General features: G+C 44.3%; 1 protein-coding gene across 2 annotated transcripts in view; it reads right to left on the bottom strand.

The window, feature by feature from the left end:
• FOXRED2 (FAD dependent oxidoreductase domain containing 2) overlaps positions 1–20,350 on the bottom strand; it is a 692,701-nt gene that overhangs the window by 664,395 nt on the left and 7,956 nt on the right. For both annotated transcript variants that reach the window (XM_040407426.1, XM_040407427.1), the window contains exon 2: positions 19,712–20,197. In XM_040407426.1, coding sequence (XP_040263360.1) covers positions 19,712–20,197 — 486 coding nt within the window. The remainder of the gene's footprint in view (positions 1–19,711; positions 20,198–20,350) is intronic.

Below are 20,350 nucleotides of genomic sequence, written 5' to 3'. Positions count from 1 at the left end.
CCTTTTCTGGTTTGAGGGCCGCATTGTCACATTGCTTAATTTCAAGGGGCCGCAAATAAATAAAAAAGTCGATCAGTGCTCATTTGCATCAGCCTATTACACAAGCCAAGTGAATGGGGAGGAATAATCACTACTACAAACAAAAGTGCAGGAGCAGCACTCAACGGTCCGTTCTTGTTGTAGGGAGTTGCAATAGCCCCGCACCAGCCGCGGATCCAATCAGCCAGAGAATACGTGAAAATCAAACAGCGGTGGCAGCATCTCCCATCATTCCATCTTTATTAGAGCTTCACAGCATACAAAAAATCAGCAACGTTTCGGCTGTGCAACAGCCTTTGTCAAGCATAAAAAACATATGGTAAAATTGCATATAAATACCCACACCCAGGAACACCCACAATTGTCAGAACCAATTAAACATAGCCATATCATCCACCCATCCCATTACCTCTCTGCACACAGACTCTTATACTAATCACATCACCTGTAGTTACCCTCTCCTTATCCGCAATGGTTTCAGCTGTGGTTCACGTCCTCAAAACCACCCTGCGCATGTCCATGTAGCAACTAGCCCCGATCCACGTCACCCACGCGCGCCCGGAGCGAAGTCCCGCGATAGCCGACGTCAGAAACGGCTGACCACAGCATCATAGAGACTCCGCCCCGCTTGCCCGTGCAGACATGGAGCTATTCATCGCATTACCTAGGGGATGCAGCCACGTCAGTGAGTAGGGACCGCGTATGAAACAACCATGATTTATGGCCACAACTGAAACACACCGGGACAACATATATGCTAAATATCCACAGCGTGTCACAGTGGATACTGGTCAAACCATAAATGCAGTGTAAATAATTGTCATCTTATACTATTATCATACAGAACAGGCACTGTATAGAGCATATTACACTGCACCAGGCAACAGGTGTATCGTCTGTGTGTATAGATATATTAAATGGTGACACATGATATAGTAAAATCTGACCATTTTCTTAAAAAAGGAAAAAAGAATCCTAGCATGGGTGGGACCACAGCCCCCTATAGAATATCATAAAAACACTATCCATATAGAACACTGATGAGAATCATCCACCAACCTAATCAATACTGGCTACATTAAACTCTAGATTCAGCCCATATGGCTGTAGCGATCTCAAAGTATGGATCTATTTCAATTCCTTCCTCCTGAGTAATTTATTTTTATCCCCTCCCCTCCTTAATGGCCCCACAGAATCTATTGCACAAAAAGGGAGCTGGTTAATGGAGTGCCCGCAGTCAATAAAGTGTTTCGCTACCGGTTTTTCTATCATGGCCTTCCTAATGGTACTCTTGTGTTTATTTATTCGCTCCCTGAGCTCCATAGTGGTTTCTCCCACATAAATGTAGCTACAGGGGCACTGTATCATGTAGACTACATCTCTGGATCTACAGGTGTAGTATTCCCGAATCTTGAAGGTTTTCCCACTATATGGATGGGTAAATACATCACCTTTCATAATCCCACTGCAGTTACAACATGATAAACATGAAAATTACCAGTTTTCCTAGGTGCCAATAAAGTCTGTTTTTCTGTCCTAGCTCCGCCCAGATTGGATTTGACTAGTCTGTCCCGTATACAGACACTCCTTCTGTATGCCATCATCGGGGACGATGCAAATTCCCTCGTGTCAGGCATTCCTCGATGGAGGATATGCCAATCCTTCCTGAGGATATTAGATATCGCACCACTATCGCCACCGAAGATGGACACAAAAGGAATCCTGTTCTCAGTCCCTGTCCGTGTGGATACACTCAAAACCATTTCACGATTGACCGCAAAACTTTATTCCTAGTCCTCTGCAGTAAAGTGCGAGGATAACCCCTTCTCATAAACTTCCTGCACATCTCATCTGTTCTGGTAAGGAATCTGTCATCATCGTATACTATTCTTTATACACGTAACAATTGGCTCCATAGTAGAGATTCTACCATACGTCGAGGGTGATTACTGTCATAAACCAATAATGTTAAAAGTCAAAGGATCTCAAGGGGATTAAGATCCCATCTGCGCCCTAATTTTTTCCCCAATAACGCTGAATTTGGCAAAGCATTTGAGGCGGTGAACAACAAGTATTCGTTCGAACTTATGTTATTGAACATTGATTATTTACAAAAAGAGGTGGACACCATAAAGTTATCCTTAAATGCACTGGAGTGTCAGATCCAGGGTCTTCTGAGCACAGAGGACTTTGCTGGACAGAAAGAAAAAGTGACACAACATGTACAGCGGCACAGGTCAGAGGTTGAGCACATGAAAAGGGACAAATGGCATAGAGATCTAGACGGCTATCAGTCTGGTAAAGTCTACAATTGGCAATCATCACAGACACAGAAAGTATCCAGGCGGAGAAAGGGCAGAAGATTTGATCATGGTCGATTTGGGTTCACCACAGGAGAATCAGATTCAATGGATGAATCAGTGTCATCTAATTTTTTCAAGGCAGCAAGAAAACCAGGAGAGGTGGATATCGAAGGGGCGGAAAGAAACACTACCGGCCTCTTAAAAGATCTACCACCGACACAGTCTGGGCCCCACAAAGGCAGACTAACGAGACGCAACCAGAGGAAATGAGGGATCTGGTAGTGAATATCTCTTCTGTGGAATTAAGTCATGACCAGATATGTGTATTGAGCCGTGGCCTTACCTTTTGTCCTACAGGACTGGTTTGAGTTTGAATTAGACCTTCAATGCTTCTTTAGGAGATTAAGATTGAAAGCATTTTTTTTCTATGACTAATACTGTTAATGTTGGGTCCAATATGGATGATGTAAATGGGGAACTGTCATGCAAAACATATGGGTTGAGGAACAAAAGTAACTTTTCACCCCGACAAAATAACCATGAAGTGGAAACATACATCGCTATTGTAAAAAGAAAGATTGCAGAGTTACAAGGTACTAATTTGAAACAACACAGGTCCAACTTATCCACTGTAGAGAGGCATGCCATTAAAGAGTTGGAGTGCAATAAACAACTTACTATTAAGCCAGCAGACAAGGGGGGAGCCGTGGTTGTCATGGACACAGACAGGTATATTGGGGAGATTATGAGACAGTTAGGTGATGTAGAGGTCTATGAGGTTTTGGGAGGGGATCCCAAATGAAATATTATGCATATCATAGGGGGCATTCTGGATAAGGCAAGAGATAAAGAGATCATTGATGATGATCTCAATGAGTATCTCAGAGTCAGCCAACCGATTACCCCTGTGATATACATACTCCCCAAAATACATAAGAGCTTGGTGGATCCCCCTGGCCGGCCTATCGTGTCGGGCAGGGGCTCTGTCTTCAATACTGTCTCTATATTCCTGGATAGGGTCCTGCTGGTCCATGCAACCTCGGCTCCCTCATATGTCAGGAATACTGGCGATTTTCTCTCAAAATTAAAAGCAATTGTATTACTCAGTGAATTTAGGTTGGTAAGCTTTGATGTTGTTTCACTTTATACCTCTATTGACCACACTTATGGTTTGAATGTCGTCGATGTGGCCCTGGCCGGCATGGGACTCTCCCTGGGCGCTTGCCATCTGATCCTCAACCTCCTGGAGGTGGTCCTGAGGAGGAACTACTTCCTCTTCAGGGACACCTTCTATCAACAGAAGCGGGGTGTGGCCATGGGGTCCAATGTGGCCCCCACCTACGCTAACATCTTCATGGCGGAGGTTGAGGACAGATTGGTATATCGCTCCCATTTTTCTGGGAGGGTCCTATGCTGGTGGCGCTACATCGACGACATTTTCATGATTTGGGGTGGGACTGAAGATGATCTTAAGCGATTCCACCTCCATTTGAATAGTGGTGTTCCGGGGTTGGAATTCACATTGACGCCATCAATGGAAGAGTTACAATTCCTTGATGTACGCGTCTACATTGAGAATGGAGAAATTAGGAGTAGGGATGAGCGAACCCGAACTGTATAGTTCGGGTTCGTACCGAATTTTGGGGTGTCCGTGACACGGACCTGAACCCGAACATTTTCGTTAAAGTCCGGGTTCGGCGCTTTCTTGGCGCTTTTTGAAAGGCTGCAAAGCAGCCAATCAACAAGCGTCATACTACTTGCCCCAAGAGGCCATCACAGCCATGCCTACTATAGGCATGGCTGTGATTGGCCAGTGCAGCATGTGACCCAGCCTCTATTTAAGCTGGAGTCACGTAGCGCCGCACGTCACTCTGCTATGATCAGTGTAGGGAGAGGTTGCAGCTGCTGTTAGGGCGAGATTAGACAGTGATTAACTCTGCACAAACTTTTAATTCAGTGATCGATCTACAGCTGTGGATCATTGAACTGCTGCTATTTAATTGCTCACTGTTTTTAGGCTGCCCAGAGCGTTTTTATGTCACTTTTTTCTTGGGTGATCGGCGGCCATTTTGTGTCTTGTGGTGTGCCAGCACAAGCTGCCACCAAGTCCATTTAACCATCAATAGTGTGGTTATTTTTTTGCTATATTCTACATCAGGGGCTTGGCTGTGCTTGCTATTTTATTGAGGGGTAAAATACAATTGGCCAAAATAGCAGTACCCTAAATCTGGTGTTTAAGCTGTGGCTAGCCAATTGTAATACTGTCTGCTGTCTGCCGAAGCACAGTTTTTGGTCTGGGTTGAATACAATTCCCAACTTAGCAATCCCCTAAATAATTTTTTTCTGCTGTATCAGGCCAAGTTTAAATTGATCCATATAAGGGTATATTAGATTGAAGGTACGGATAGAAACATAGAATGTGTCGGCAGATAAGAACCATTTGGCCCATCTAGTCTGCCCAATATACTAAATACTATGGATAGCCCCTGGCTTTATCTTATATGAAGGATGGCCTTATGCCTATCCCATGCATGCTTAAACTCCTCCACTGTATTTGCAGCTGCCACTTCTGCAGGAAGGCTATTCCATGCATCCACTACTCTCTCAGTAAAGTAATACTTCCTGATATTACTTTTAAACCTTTGCCCCTCTAATTTAAAACTATGTCCTCTTGTAGCAGTTTTTCTTCTTTTAAATATTCTTTCCTCTTTTACCTTGTTGATTCCCTTTATGTATTTAAAAGTTTCTATCATATCCCCTCTGTCTCGTCTTTCTTCCAAGCTATACATGTTAAGGTTCTTTAATATCTGGGTATTTTAATATAGGGTCATCCTCAATAACTTCACACGCTACCGTGCATCTCCAAGTCTAATTCTGTCCGTAAACGTATACCGGTCATCCAGCGCCTAAATACTAGGCCTACAATTTATATTCAGCTAAATCTGTTGATACTGCTGTGGCTGGTCAATCTATTTAGTGTCTGCCAAAGCACAGTTTTTGTTCTGGGTTGAAATACAATTCCCAACTTAGAGCAGAAACCACAAATTAAGGGAATTACTATCAGGCCAAGATTAAATCTATCCATAAAAGGGTATATTAGATTGAAGGTGCGGATAGTGTCATCCTCAATAACTTCACACGCTACCGTGCATTTCCAAGTTTAAATAATTCTGTCCGCAAAACGCATACCTGTCACCTAGCGCCTAAATAATAGGCCTAAAATTTATATTCAGCTAAATCTGTGTTTATTGCTGAGGCTGGTCAATTTATTTAGTGTCCGCCAAAGCACAGTTTTTGTTCTGGGTTGAATACAATTCCCAACTTAGCAATTCCCTAAATCAGTGGTTTCTGCTGTATCAGGCCAACTTTAAATCTATCCATAAAAGGGTATATTAGATTGAAGGTGCGGATAGGGTCATCCTCAATAACTTCAAACGTTACCGTGCATCTCCAAGTCTAATTCTGTCCGTAAATGTATACCGGTCATCCAGCGCCTAAATACTACGCCTACAATTTATATTAAGCTAAATCTGTTGATACTGCTGTGGCTGGTCAATCTATTTAGTGTCTGCCAAAGCACAGTTTTTGTTCTGGGTTGAAATACAATTCCCAACTTAGAGCAGAAACCACAAATTTAGGGAATTACTATCAGGCCAAGGTTAAATCTATCCATAAAAGGGTATATTAGATTGAAGGTGCGGATAGTGTCATCCTCAATAACTTCACACGCTACCGTGCATTTCCAAGTTTAAATAATTCTGTCGGTAAAAGCATACCTGTCACCCAGCGCCTAAATAATAGGCCTAAAATTTATATTCAGCTAAATCTGTTGTTACTGTTGTGCCTGTATTAGTGTAATACGGTACCTAAATAGATAGCCAGATAGTGTTAAGTGCCTGTAAAAAAAAGGCCTGAATTTGAATTCAATACATTGGGCCAAATAATGTTTTTCTTATTGTGGTGAACGGTAACAATGAGGAAAACATCTAGTAAGGGACGCGGACATGGTCGTGGTGGTTAGTGGACCCTCTGGTGCTGGGAGAGGACGTGGCTGTTCTGCCACAGCCACACGTGAACCAACTACCTCAGGTCCCAGTAGCCAGCAGAATTTACAGCGATATTTGGTGGGGCCCAATGCCGTTCTAAGGATGGCAAGGCCTGAGCAGGTACAGGCATTAGTCAATTGGGTGGCCGACAGTGGATCCAGAACGTTCACATTATCTCCCACCCAGTCTTCTGCAGAAAACGCACAGATGGCGCATGAAAACCAAGCCCATCAGTCTGTCACATCACCCCCATGCATATCAGGGGAACTGTCTGAGCCTCAAGTTATGCAGCAGTCTCTTATGCCGTTTGAAGACTCTGCTGCCAGGGTTTCCCAAGGTCATCCACCTAGCCCTTCCCCAGGGGTGGAAGAGATAGAATGCACTAACGCACAACCACTTATGTTTCCTAATGATGAGGACATGGGAATAACACCTCAGCACGTCTCTGATGATGACGAAACACAGGTGCCAACTGCTGTGTCTTTCTGCAGTGTGCAGACTGAACAGGAGGTCAGGGAGGAAGACTGGGTGGAAGACGATGCAGGGGACGATGAGGTCCTAGACCCCACATGGAATGAAGGTCGTGCCACTGACTTTCAGAATTCGGAGGAAGAGGCAGTGGTGAGACCGAGCCAACAGCGTAGCAAAAGAGGGAGCAGTGGGCAAAAGCAGAACACCCGCCGCCAAAAGAGTCCGTCTGCTATTGGCCACCGCCATCTGGGACCCAGCACCCCAAAGGCAGCTTTAAGGAGTTCCCTGGCGTGGCAGTTATTCAAACAATGTGCTGACGACAAGACCCGAGTGGTTTGCACGCTGTGCCACCAGAGCCTGAAGCGAGGCATTAACGTTCTGAACCTTAGCACAACTTGCATGACCAGGCACCTGCATGCAAAGCATGAACTGCAGTGGGGTAAACACCTTAAAAACAAGGAACTCACTCAGGCTCCCCCTGCTACCTCTTCTGCTGCTGCCGCCTCGGCCTCTTCCTCCGCCTCTGGAGGAACGTTGGCACCTGCCGCCCAGCAAACAGAGGATGTACCACCAACACCACCACCACCTCCGTCACCAAGCATCTCAACCATGTCACACGGCAGCGTTCAGCTCTCCATCTCACAAACATTTGAGAGAAAGCGTAAATTCCCACCTAGCCACCCTCGATCCCTGGCTCTGAATGCCAGCATTTCTAAACTACTGGCCTATGAAATGCTGTCATTCAGGCTGGTGGACACAGACAGCTTCAAACAGCTCATGGCGCTTGCTGTCCCACAGTATGTTGTTCCCAGCCGCCACTACTTCTCCAAGAGAGCCGTGCCTTCCCTGCACAACCAAGTATCCGATAAAATCAAGTGTGCACTGCGCAACGCCATCTGTGGCAAGGTCCACCTAACCACAGATATGTGGACCAGTAAGCACGGCCAGGGACGCTATATCTCCCTAACTGCACACTGGGTAAATGTAGTGGCGGCTGGGCCCCAGGCGAAGAGCTGTTTGGCGCACGTCCTTCCGCCGCCAAGGATCGCAGGGCAACATTCTTTGCCTCCTGTTGCCTCCTCCTCCTACTCGGCTTCCTCCTCCTCTTCTCCCACCGGCTCATCCAGTCAGCCACACACCTTCACCACCAACTTCAGCACAGCCCAGGGTAAACGTCAGCAGGCCATTCTGAAACTCATATGTTTGGGGGACAGGCACCACACCGCACAGGAGTTGTGGCGGGGTATAGAACAACAGACCGACGAGTGGTTGCTGCCGGTGAGCCTCAAGCCCGGCCTGGTGGTGTGCGATAATGGGCGAAATCTCGTTTCAGCTCTGGAACTAGCCGGTTTGACGCACATCCCTTGCCTGGCGCATGTGCTGAATTTGGTGGTGCAGAAGTTCATTCACAACTACCCCGACATGTCAGAGCTGCTGCATAACGTGCGGGCCGTCTGTGCGTGCTTCCGGCGTTCTCATCCTGCCGCTGCTCGCCTGTCTGCGCTACAGCGTAACTTCGGCCTTCCCGCTCACCGCCTCATATGAGACGTGCCCACCAGGTGGAACTCCACCTTGCACATGCTGGACAGACTGTGCGAGCAGCAGCAGGCCATAGTGGAGTTTCAGCTGCAGCACGCACGGGTCAGTCGCACTGCGGAAGAGCACCACTTCACCACGAATGACTGGGCCTCCATGCGAGACCTGTGTGCCCTGTTGCGCTGTTTCGAGTACTCCACCAACATGGCCAGTGGCGATGACGCCGTTATCAGCGTTACAATACCACTTCTATGTCTCCTTGAGAAAACACTTAGGGCGATGATGGAAGAGGAGGTGGCCCAGGAGGAGGAGGAGGAAGAGGGGTCATTTTTAGCACTTTTAGGCCAGTCTCTTCGAAGTGACTCAGAGGGGGATTTTTTGCAACAGCAGAGGCCAGGTACAAATGTGGCCAGACAGGGCCCACTACTGGAGGACGAGGAGGATGAGGTGGAGGAGGATGAAGCATGTTCACAGCGGGGTGGCACCCAACGCAGCTCGGGCCCATCAGTGGTGCGTGGCTGGGGGGAAACGCAGGACGATGACGATACGCCTCCCACAGAGGACAGCTTGTCCTTACCTCTGGGCAGCCTGGCACACATGAGCGACTACATGCTGCAGTGCCTGCGCAACGACAGCAGAGTTGCCCACATTTTAACGTGTGCGGACTACTGGGTTGCCACCCTGCTGGATCCCCGGTACAAAGACAATGTGCCCACCTTACTTCCTGCACTGGAGCGAGATAGGAAGATGACCGAGTACAAGCGCACGTTGGTAGACGTGCTACTGAGAGCATTCCCAAATGTCACAGGGGAACAAGTGGAAGCCCAAGGCGAAGGCAGAGGAGGAGTAAGGTCGCCAACGCAGCTGTGTCACGGCCAGCTCCTCTGAGGGCAGGGTTAGCATGGCAGAGATGTGGAAAAGTTTTGTCACCACGCCACAGCTAACTGCACCACCACCTGATACGGAACGTGTTAGCAGGAGGCAACATTTCACTATGGTGGAACAGTACGTGTGCACACCCCTCCACGTACTGACTGATGGTTCGGCCCCATTCAACTTCTGGGTCTTAAAATTGTCCACGTGGCCAGAGCTAGCCTTTTATTCCTTGGAGGTGCTGGCCTGCCCGGCGGCCAGCGTTTTGTCTGAACGTGTATTCAGCACGGAAGGGGGCGTCATTACAGACAAACGCAGCCGCCTGTCTACAGCCAATGTGGACAAGCTGACGTTCATAAAAATGAACCAGGCATGGATCCCACAGGACCTGTCCATCCCTTGTGCAGATTAGACATTAACTACCTCCCCTTAACCATATATTATTGTACTCCTGGGCACTTCCTCATTCAATCCTATTTTTATTTTCATTTTACCATTATATTGCGGGGCAACCCAAAGTTGAATGAACCTCTCCTCTGTCTGGGTGCCGGGGCCTAAAAATATCTGACAGTGGCCTGTTCCAGTGTTGGGTGACGTGAAGCATGATTCTCTGCTATGACATGAAGCCTGAATCTCTGCTATGGGACCTCTCTCCTCTGTCTGGGTGCCGGGGCCTAAATATCTGACAATGGACTGTTCCAGTTTTGTGTGACATGAAGCCTGATTATCTGTTATGACATGAAGCCTGAATCTCTGCTATGGGACCTCTCTCCTCTGTCTGGGTGCCGGGGCCTAAATATCTGACAATGGACTGTTCCAGTTTTGGGTGACGTGAAGCCTGATTCTCTGCTATGGCATGAAGAGACTGATTCTCTGCTGACATGAAGCCTGATTCTCTGCTATGGGACCTCTCTCCAATTGATATTGGTTAATTTTTATTTATTTTATTTTTATTTTTATTCATTTCCCTATCCACATTTGTTTGCAGGGAATTTACCTACATTCTGCTGCCTTTTGCAGCACTCTAGCCCTTTCCTGGGCTGCTTTACAGCCTTTTTAGTGCCGAAAAGTTCGGGTCCCCATTGACTTCAATGGGGTTCGGGTTCGGGACGAAGTTTGGGTCGGGTTCGGATCCCGAACCCGAACATTTCCGGGAAATTCGGCCGAACTTCTCGAACCCGAACATCCAGGTGTTCGCTCAACTCTAAACAGGACTGATCTCTTCCAAAAAGTGACCGACAAAAATACATTATTGGTTTATGACAGTAATCACCCTCGACGTATGGTAGAATCTCTACCATGGAGCCAATTGTTACGTGTACGAAGAATAGTATCCGATGATGACAGATTCCTTACCAGAACAGATGAGATGTGCAGGAAGTTTATGAGAAGGGGTTATCCTCGCACTTTACTGCAGAGGACTAGGAATAAAGTTTTGGCGGTCAATCGTGAAATGGTTTTGAGTGGATCCACACGGACAGGGACTGAGAACAGGATTCATTTTGTGTTCATCTTCGGTGGCGATAGTCGGTGCGATATCTAAGATCCTCAGGAAGGATTGGCATATCCTCCATCGAGGAATGCCTGACATGAGGGAATTTACATCGCCCCCGATGATGGCATACAGGAGTGTCTGTATTCGGACAGACTAGTCAAATCCGATGTGGGCGGAGCTAGGACAGAAAAACAGACTTTATTGGCACTGTTGTAGAAATATTAATAGTTGTAATCTGCTCGCATCAAACTTTGTGTAAGGAAATGTAAACCCCCTTTCCCTCAGCCGCAGTCAGAGGCAGATACAGGTGTTACCATCTTGCTTGAATTCTCCTGGGCAACTCCTCCCTTCCCCCTGCCCAGTCTGTTTCTTTTATTTACTCACAAAAGGTGTAAAAGGGGCTGGCCCATAACAAGGATGCAGGAAGTGATGACATAAAGGAAGTAATGACATAGGAAGATGAGAACATAGCCAGCTCACAAACACATGTATACAATAACCACTGGAGCAAACTTTATCCAGCCTTGCTCAGTGACCAATGCTAGTTACTATGATCCTCATGCATGTTTATTTACAGGACAACGTCATTATCTCCAGCGGCTGATCAGGCGCACTAGAGACAACAAACGCACGTTCCTTTTATATATTGTTCTCTTAACAAATGCATCCACGCCAAGCCAATAAATCCACGTCTTGCGCGGGGACCCTAGCCGGCGTCCATACATCAGCCAACAAAACACTGCTCTGCTGAACACATCAGTCTCCCTCGGCCCACAGCCCAGTGCTTAGCACATGGACCATTCACCGACGGAGACCTCTGCGCCCGGCAGCTGTGACAGGACATACACAGGAAGATATCTACTCCGATGGTTTAACCTGACACTGAGAGACATGGTGACAATACACAATATATTAAATACACCACATCCTAATAAAATTTCCACAACAGCACCTAGGAAAACGGGTAATTTCCATGTTTATCATGTTGTAACTGCAGTGGGATTATGAAAGGTGATTTATTTACCCATCCATATAGTGGGAAAACCTTCATGATTCGGGAATACTACACCTGTAGATCCAGAGATGTAGTCTACATGATACAGTGCCCCTGTAGCTACATTTATGTGGGAGAAACCACTATGGAGCTCAGGGAGCGAATAAATAAACACAAGAGTACCATTAGGAAGGCCATGATAGAAAAACCGGTAGCGAAACACTTTATTGACTGCGGGCACTCCATTAACCAGCTCCCTTTTCGTGCAATAGATTCTGTGGGGCCATTAAGGAGGGGAGGGGATAAAAATAAATTACTCAGGAGGAAGGAATTGAAATAGATCCATACTTTGAGATCGCTACAGCCATATGGGCTGAATCTAGAGTTTAATGTTGCCAGTATTGATTAGGTTGGTGGATGATTCTCATCAGTGTTCTATATGGATAGTGTTTTTATGATATTCTATAGGGGGCTGTGGTCCCACCCATGCTAGGATTCTTTTTTCCTTTTTTAAGAAAATGGTCAGATTTTACTATATCATGTGTCACCATTTAATATATCTATACACACAGACGATACACCTGTTGCCTGGTGCAGTGTAATATGCTCTATACAGTGCCTGTTCTGTATGATAATAGTATAAGATGACAATTATTTACACTGCATTTATGGTTTGACCAGTATCCACTGTGACACGCTGTGGATATTTAGCATATATGTTGTCCCGGTGTGTTTCAGTTGTGGCCATAAATCATGGTTGTTTCATACGCGGTCCCTACTCACTGACGTGGCTGCATCCCCTAGGTAATGCGATGAATAGCTCCATGTCTGCACGGGCAAGCGGGGCAGAGTCTCTATGATGCTGTGGTCAGCCGTTTCTGACGTCAGCTATCGCGGGACTTCGCTCCGGGCGCGCGTGGGTGACGTGGATCGGGGCTAGTTGCTACATGGACATGCGCAGGGTGGTTTTGAGGATGTGAACCACAGCTGAAACCATTGCGGATAAGGAGAGGGTAACTACAGGTGATGTGATTAGTATAAGAGTCTGTGTGCAGAGAGGTAATGGGATGGGTGGATGATATGGCTATGTTTAATTGGTTCTGACAATTGTGGGTGTTCCTGGGTGTGGGTATTTATATGCAATTTTACCATATGTTTTTTATGCTTGACAAAGGCTGTTGCACAGCCGAAACGTTGCTGATTTTTTGTATGCTGTGAAGCTCTAATAAAGATGGAATGATGGGAGATGCTGCCACCGCTGTTTGATTTTCACGATCACTACTACAGTCATTGCTCCCTCATTCAGTTCTATTGATTATCGGCAGCACATTCCTGATTACACAGGGAGATGTGCTGACGATAATTGTACATCACTCAGATAAAATTTGCAAATCAGCCGACAAACCAGTGATTCCTTTTTTATCAGCCAATTGACAGCACAGTTCTACAGGCCAGTTATCAGGAATGAGCGTTCCTATGAAGATCAGTAATTGTCCTGAGTAGAGGCTTAAAGTGATTTTCCAATAAAAATGATTTTTAACAAGTTCATGCAGTATGACCCCTGAAACAGGATATATATACTTACCTGCTCCCCGCAGCTCCCGTCCTCTGCTCTGCCCCCACTGCTTCCACCTTCCGATCCCTGCGCTGTTTTCAGCTGGTAGTGCATTACCATGGTCACATGCACCTCTCCAGACAATAACTGGCTTCAGTGGTGATGTGGCCACAAGCAGCATGTTACTATTTGACTGGATCGGGGTATGACTATGCCCATGCACTGCCAGGTGTGAACAAAGAAGGGACTGGAAGATAGAGGCAGTGAGGTCAGTGCAGGGGACCGGAGCAGTGGGGAGCAGGTAAGTATGACTCTTCTATTTCAGGGGCCATGCTGCTGGAACTTATTAAAAAAATATTTTTTATAGAAAAAAAACACAGAAAAGTGGCAACATTACTTTCCATCCTGCCTCCTATTCATAAATCAGCTCTTTCCTTCACTGCAGAGGATGGTGTTCAGTAGTTATTACCTCCTCCTGCCCCCCAGTTATAGGCCCCATGCAATAACCAGTAAGCACTTTACCTTACTACTGGGGAAAGTGCTCATTGGTTAATACTTTAATGACCAGGCTGAAAATGCCTTAATAACCAGACACTTTTTTGTGATTTAACGCACAGGGTTCAAACGGTTGTAACGGTTGTATTTGTTGGACTACCAAAATAATTTTTGTAACAGTTTTTTACGTGACACATAGGGATTTATATTTTATGTTTTAGATTTATTTGGGGGAAACTCTACAAACATTTAAAAAAAGTAATTTTGTTTCTAACTATAGCTCCTTATCCTTTAAATATGTAAACTGACTGAATTATAATTAATTCCCTATTTTGTGTCGGTCCTTTCATTATATATGTATAGTTTCATGTGATTGGAGAATAATGGTGATGGTCTTGGTTGGTGTGGGTGTTTTTTCTTTTATGCATTTTCTTTTAGTGTTGTCCAATTGCAGCACAGATAGTCACAGCCAGGGAGGTTTTTTATCCCAGGCTGTGATGCTCTGCACTGCGATTGGACAGCGCTACAGCCAAGGGAGAAGGAGGCGCCCACAGAGAAAGACTGCGTCTCCTCCCCATTGTATTTGCATACCGAGCGGAGGAAATGCCAGGGGGCACAGTCAGCATAGGAGCGCTATTTTAACAAAACAGGCAATGCAGCATCAGTTTGCATATTTATAGTATTTATAAAAAGTCTTTTTAAAAAAGTTTGTAGAGTTTTCCCCAAATAAATCTAAAACATAAAATATAAATATAAATCCCTATGTACCCCGCAAGTACAGGTACTTATCTCAATTGATAAGATCCGGTGAAAGGTCCTCTTTAACTTAATTTTTTATATATTTCTGCTTAATATGTCCCTCAAGAGGTCATAAAAAACCTTTGAAGGAAACTTTTTTGGTATTTTGCACTTTCTCCTTTTAATTTTTTACTTATATTTGTACTTTATTAATATTTTATTATTTCTTTTAATAATTGGCTTATTATTTTTATATATTTTCGCCACATAATATGTCCCCCAAGAGGTCATAAAAAGACCGTTGGGGGACAGTGAACACTTTTATTTTGGACTTTTTTTTTTTTTTTTATTTGTATTTTTTTAAAACATATTTTTGCCACATATGTCTCCCAAGAGGATTTTTCTAAAAATATTTTTTATTTTATTGTGTTTTAATTTTTTTTTTTTATATGTATATTTTTTCCACATAATTTGCCACCAAGAGATCACTGAAAGACCTTTGGGAGACTTTTTTTTTGTTTTCACCATTTCCACTGTAACTGGGAAATCCAAAGGAGTCCCAGCTACAGGGGAAACCAGTCTGCTGTTTTTTTTTTTGTACAAGGCAGAGCTGATCAGGGTCTACTAACCCTGCTGCTCTGCACTACTCATGTAATCACCAGGTCCAGACTGCAGAGTGCTCAATGAGGAGAAGTGCTGATAAAACCTCTTCTGCTTTCTCCTCAGGTCTACTGCTGTCACTTACAGCTGGGTGCCCAACCTGCTTCAGTGCATGAGCAGGTGCTGTAATCCAGCGCTGTGCAGTGCTCCGGTCAGAAACACAGCTGATCGCAGGATCAGCTGTGTTTCTGCCTAGCAGGACGGGGGCCGCAAACCATGACTCAGGGGGACGAATGTGGCCCACGGTTTGTGCACCCCTGTTCTAGATGCAGAGGATGACCCCTCATCGCACTCAAAGGTATAAATCATGGGAGAGACCCCTGATATATTTATACATAATTATTAGATCACCCCGTCTTTTTGTCTAAACTGAATAACCCTAATTTTGATCTTTCTGGGTACTGCAGTCCACCCATTCAAGTTATTATTTTAGTTGCCCTCTTTAGAACCCTCTTCAGCTCTGCTATGTCTGTCTTGTTCACAGAAGCCCAGAATTGAACACAAAACTCCAAGTGTGGACTGACTAGCGATTTGTAAAGTGGCAGGACTATGTTCTCATCTCCGACATATATGTTCCTTTTGATACAACCCATTATCCTATTGGCCTTGGTAGCAGCTTCCTGACACTAGTTTCTACAGTTTTGTTTGTTGTCCACTTCGTTATTTTCCATGTCAGTGTTACCGAGTGTTTTACCATTTAGTATGTACGGGTGACTTGCATTATTCCTTCCCACGTGCATAACCTTACATTTGTCAGTGTTAAACCTCATCTGTCAATTCTCTGCCTAAGCCTTCAATCGATCCAGATCCATCTGTAACAGTATATTGTGCTCTTGCATATAAATTACTGTACACAGTTTAGTGTTGTTTGCAAAAGTTGATATTTTACTGTGCAAACAGTAAACAAGATCATTAATAAATATATTGAAGAGAATAGGGCCCAATACTGACCCCTGAGGTACCCCACTAGTGACAGTGACCCAATCTGAGTGCGTACTATTAATAACCACCCTCTGTTTTCTATAATTGAGCCAGTTACTTACCAACATACAGAAATTTTCTCCCAGTCCAAGCATTCTCATTTAATATACTAACCTTTTATGTGGTACAGTAACAAATGCTTTGGAGAAGTCAATATTTATGACATCCATTGACTTGCCGTGGTCAAGTCTAGAAACTGATTAAATTAGTTTAACAGGACTGACCCGTCATGAAGCCATGCTGACAGGGAGTTATACGCTTATTTTCACTGAGATACTCCATGATAACATCTCCTAGAAAACTTTCATACAATTTACCCACCACAGAGGTTAGACTTACCGGATTATAGTTTCCGGGCTCTGTTTTTGACCCATTTTTTAATATTGGCAGCACATTTGCTAAGCATTAGAGTCCCTAAATATCAGAAATAAGGGTCTGTCTACGACATTACTTAATTCTCTTAGGATCTGGGGGGCCTGGTGATTTGTCTATTTTAATGCACTTCTTCCAGAGTCAGACAGGGCACTTTTAATGGGGAATTTACTTTTACATTCTGCATTTCATCTGACAGTTTTTTTTCCTCAGTAAATACAGTGTTGAAAAAAATATTTAATAGACTTGCTTTCTCCTCATCACTCTTTACAAATCCTCCCATATCAACTCTGCCAACACTTTCAGCTTTAAACTTTTTATATAACTGAAGAACATTTTAGGGTTAATTTTACTCTCTTTGGCAACGAGTCTCTCTGTCTCCAGCTATGCTAATTTTATCTTTCTTTTACATATACAATTTGTTTCTCATAGTTTTTCGATGCTTCCTCGTTATCTTCACACTACACAAATGCTTGTAGCACTAACAAAATAATTTATCAAGGGGCAAAATAGTACATAAAACAACTATATGTTGTGGGGATCTGCTCTGGTAGGCAGTGGTAGCGAGTGCAGTATAGAGGCATCACAGACCGGTCTTAGTGTAAAACACAATGCTTTGTTTATTCACACGGTGCAGATTTGTGAAAGACGGTGCAGTTCACAGGGAGGGTGGTCACACACAGCAAAATAATAGTTCAAACACAGCAAGTCCCTGCTGCAGGCTACTTGAGGCCTGTTTCAGTCACATAAAGCAAAGTCTATTTAAAGCCAGGAGTAATGTCACCTTTTCTCCTTGGGGAAGTAAGTCCATGGGTCCTGCTTCTAGCCACAGGACATGGATCCCTCCTGGATTCAGCTGCGGGTCCCTGCACACTCCTTTACAGGCCTCAGCACGCAGCCCAGCTCACCTCCACTCCTCACTCTCACAGCCAGAGAACACAGAAACTCCACACTGAGAACCACACCCTTGTTGCTGGTCAGGTTTTAACCCTTCCCTGCAAAACCTGGCCTGGACCGTGGGGAGACAGGCACCCGCCCGCATATCTGCCTGCTCCCAATAAGAGCCGGCCCGGATCCGTTGTTAACAGCGTAACCGCTGCAAAATGCACTTTTCCGGCTCTTACTCCAGCGGGGCCAGGACCCCCGCTGGCACGTACCTCCCGTTTACCACCACCCCAGGTACTCTCCTACAATGTGCACAGAGTAAGGGCTTATGCACACGACCGTTGTTGTTTTGCAGTCCGTTTTTCATTGATCCGTTGTTCCGTATCTGGGGTTGTTTTTTCTTTGATTTAAATCCTCTTCTGTTCCGTTATTGCACAAAACATATCTGTATGGTTTCCAGTTTTTGATCCGTTTTTTGCGGATCATATGCAGAAACAGTAACTTATTAATCACCAAACACATGAGCAATATAGGCTGGGCATAGCATTTCTATAGTATGGATCCGCAAAATATGGATGAAATAAGGATGACATACGGATGTGTTCCGTGTGTGTTCCGTATTTTTTGTGGACCCATTGACTTGAATGGGGCCTCGGACCGCAATTTGAGGACAATAATAGGACATGCGCTACTTTTTTACGGAACAGCCATGCGGACAAACGGAAACGGAATGCACACAGAGTAACTTCTTTATTTTCTACAGCCCCATTGAAGTGAATTGTTCCACATACAGTCCGCAAAAAACCTGTAACGGAAGCGGAAGGAAAATACGTTTGTGTGCATGAGCCCTAAGAAAGAAAGGGGAATACCCAACACAGAGTATAAAAAAAACAACAACTGATAAACACAGGTAGAAACTATTAACCCCATCCTGACAGAACGATTTTTCCTTTTTCATTTTTTACTCCCTGCATTCCTAGAGCCATAACGCTTTGGTTTTTGCAAGACAAGTTGTACTTTCTATTGGCACCATTTAATGCTGCATATGATGTAGTTTAAAGCTGTAAAAAAAAAAAAAAACATTCCAAATGAGCTGGAATTTGAAAAAAATAAAAAAAAATGCAATTCCGCCAGAGTTTTATGGGTTTAATTTTTACACTGTTCCCTATGTGGTAAAACTGACCTCTTACCTTAATTCTCCGGGTCAGTAAAATTACAGAAATATCATATTTTTATAGATGTTCCTGTTTTAATACTTTTAAAAAAGTAAGTCTTTAAAAAAAAAAAAAACTCGCCATTGTGATTTATATTTTTTCCTGTCACGACATTTACCGTATGGGATAAATTTTTAGATTTTAATAGTTTGGGTGTTACTATTACCCCTAGAGACTGAGCTCTCTCTGCAACTGCTGTGCCTTCTGCACTTTGATTGACAGGGCCAAGCAGTGTAAACGTCATAATGCCTGGCCCTGTCAATCAAAGTTCAGAGGGTGTGGCAGTTGCAGAGAGAGCCAAGACTCTAGGAGTAACAGTAATGCCCCTATTGCTCATAGAGACTCATTTGTATATACTAAAACTTCATTTTTCTTAGATATACGACATATATAAATATGGGACCAACGCAGATGCCTTCAGCTTCCAAGATTCATAGGTACAAATCTGCTGACAGATATCCTTTAACATTGCAGCCTGCTGTTTCCAGGACTGAAGGTGGTCGGGACTGTGTCTCATCTTGCCTTAGTAACGGCGAGATGAGACAACCCCTTTAATTACTGTGTAGTAATTCTGGGTTACATTTGCAATTTAACTAGTTGGAAATAATTGCCAGGCTTGTTCTCAAACAGATCTTGTAATGCAGGGGTAGACTTTGTTTTTCCTACATCAGTATTCAGTTTACTGTACATAACCATGAAGGTATTCAGCCAACAACAAATGCTAAAAGATTTCAGCTCTGGAGTGTGAATGTGAATAAAGCTTTAAAAAGTGATAAACAGGCCTTCAAAGTTAAAGTTTTTTTTTTTTTTTACTGAAGACCTATCATCAGGATAGGGTATCAGTATCTGATCGGTGGGGGTCCGACTCTTGTGAGCACTATGGCCTTCTCTTCGCTTTTCCTAGGTCAATGATGTCACGTTCATCATTCAAGTGGCCTAGGTGCAGCTCAGCCCCATTCAATGACAACATACATTTAGAATGAAGTGCAATCCCCCAACATACACACAGAAGTTATTGTCCTGTCCTGGATAAAGTAGAATAGTTTATGCTTACTTGCACATGTGTTCCTGTTCTGTTTCATCCTCTAGGACAAAGTAATGACCATGCCATGCATCCTGGTTGGATTTCAGTCTAACATGTCTGATTTCTTTGCTATAATGGACACTGAGAGCAGAACTAAAATTCTGCAGATATTTCACCATGTCATCTGCATGTGGAAAAAAGTCCTGAGAGTAATGAAAGAACCGCAGTTCATCCTGACTCAGAAGTGAGTTCCAGTCATGACGAAAATTAAACTCTTTGTTCATGCGTCCTGTAAAGCGCTTGTTTATGCTGATTAGCTTACGGTGTCTTGGGAAATGATGAAAAAAGTTACCAGGTCCCTGGCTGCGTTCAAATACAACATAGTCCCTTCCAGCCTCTTCCAGAAACTTTGCAATTTGTAGTCCTCCAGGGCCAGCACCAAGTACACAGTAATCATGCGTAATCAGACGTGAAACCACTGATGGGAGGAGAAGAACAACTACAACAACCTGCATCCTGCATAAAAGAAAGATTAAAAGGTCATAAATGAGTGTGTAATACACATGAACCAATTTACATAATCCACATATAGATTGCAGAGTAGCATTTCTGTAAGGGTGCTGGCATAGTATTGGGTGATTTACCAGTATATACAATATACTGCGGTAA

The sequence above is a fragment of the Bufo bufo genome, chromosome 9, assembly GCF_905171765.1.
Source record: "Bufo bufo chromosome 9, aBufBuf1.1, whole genome shotgun sequence".
Lineage (NCBI taxonomy): Eukaryota > Metazoa > Chordata > Amphibia > Anura > Bufonidae > Bufo > Bufo bufo.
This window is presented reverse-complemented; position numbering and strand designations above follow the sequence as displayed.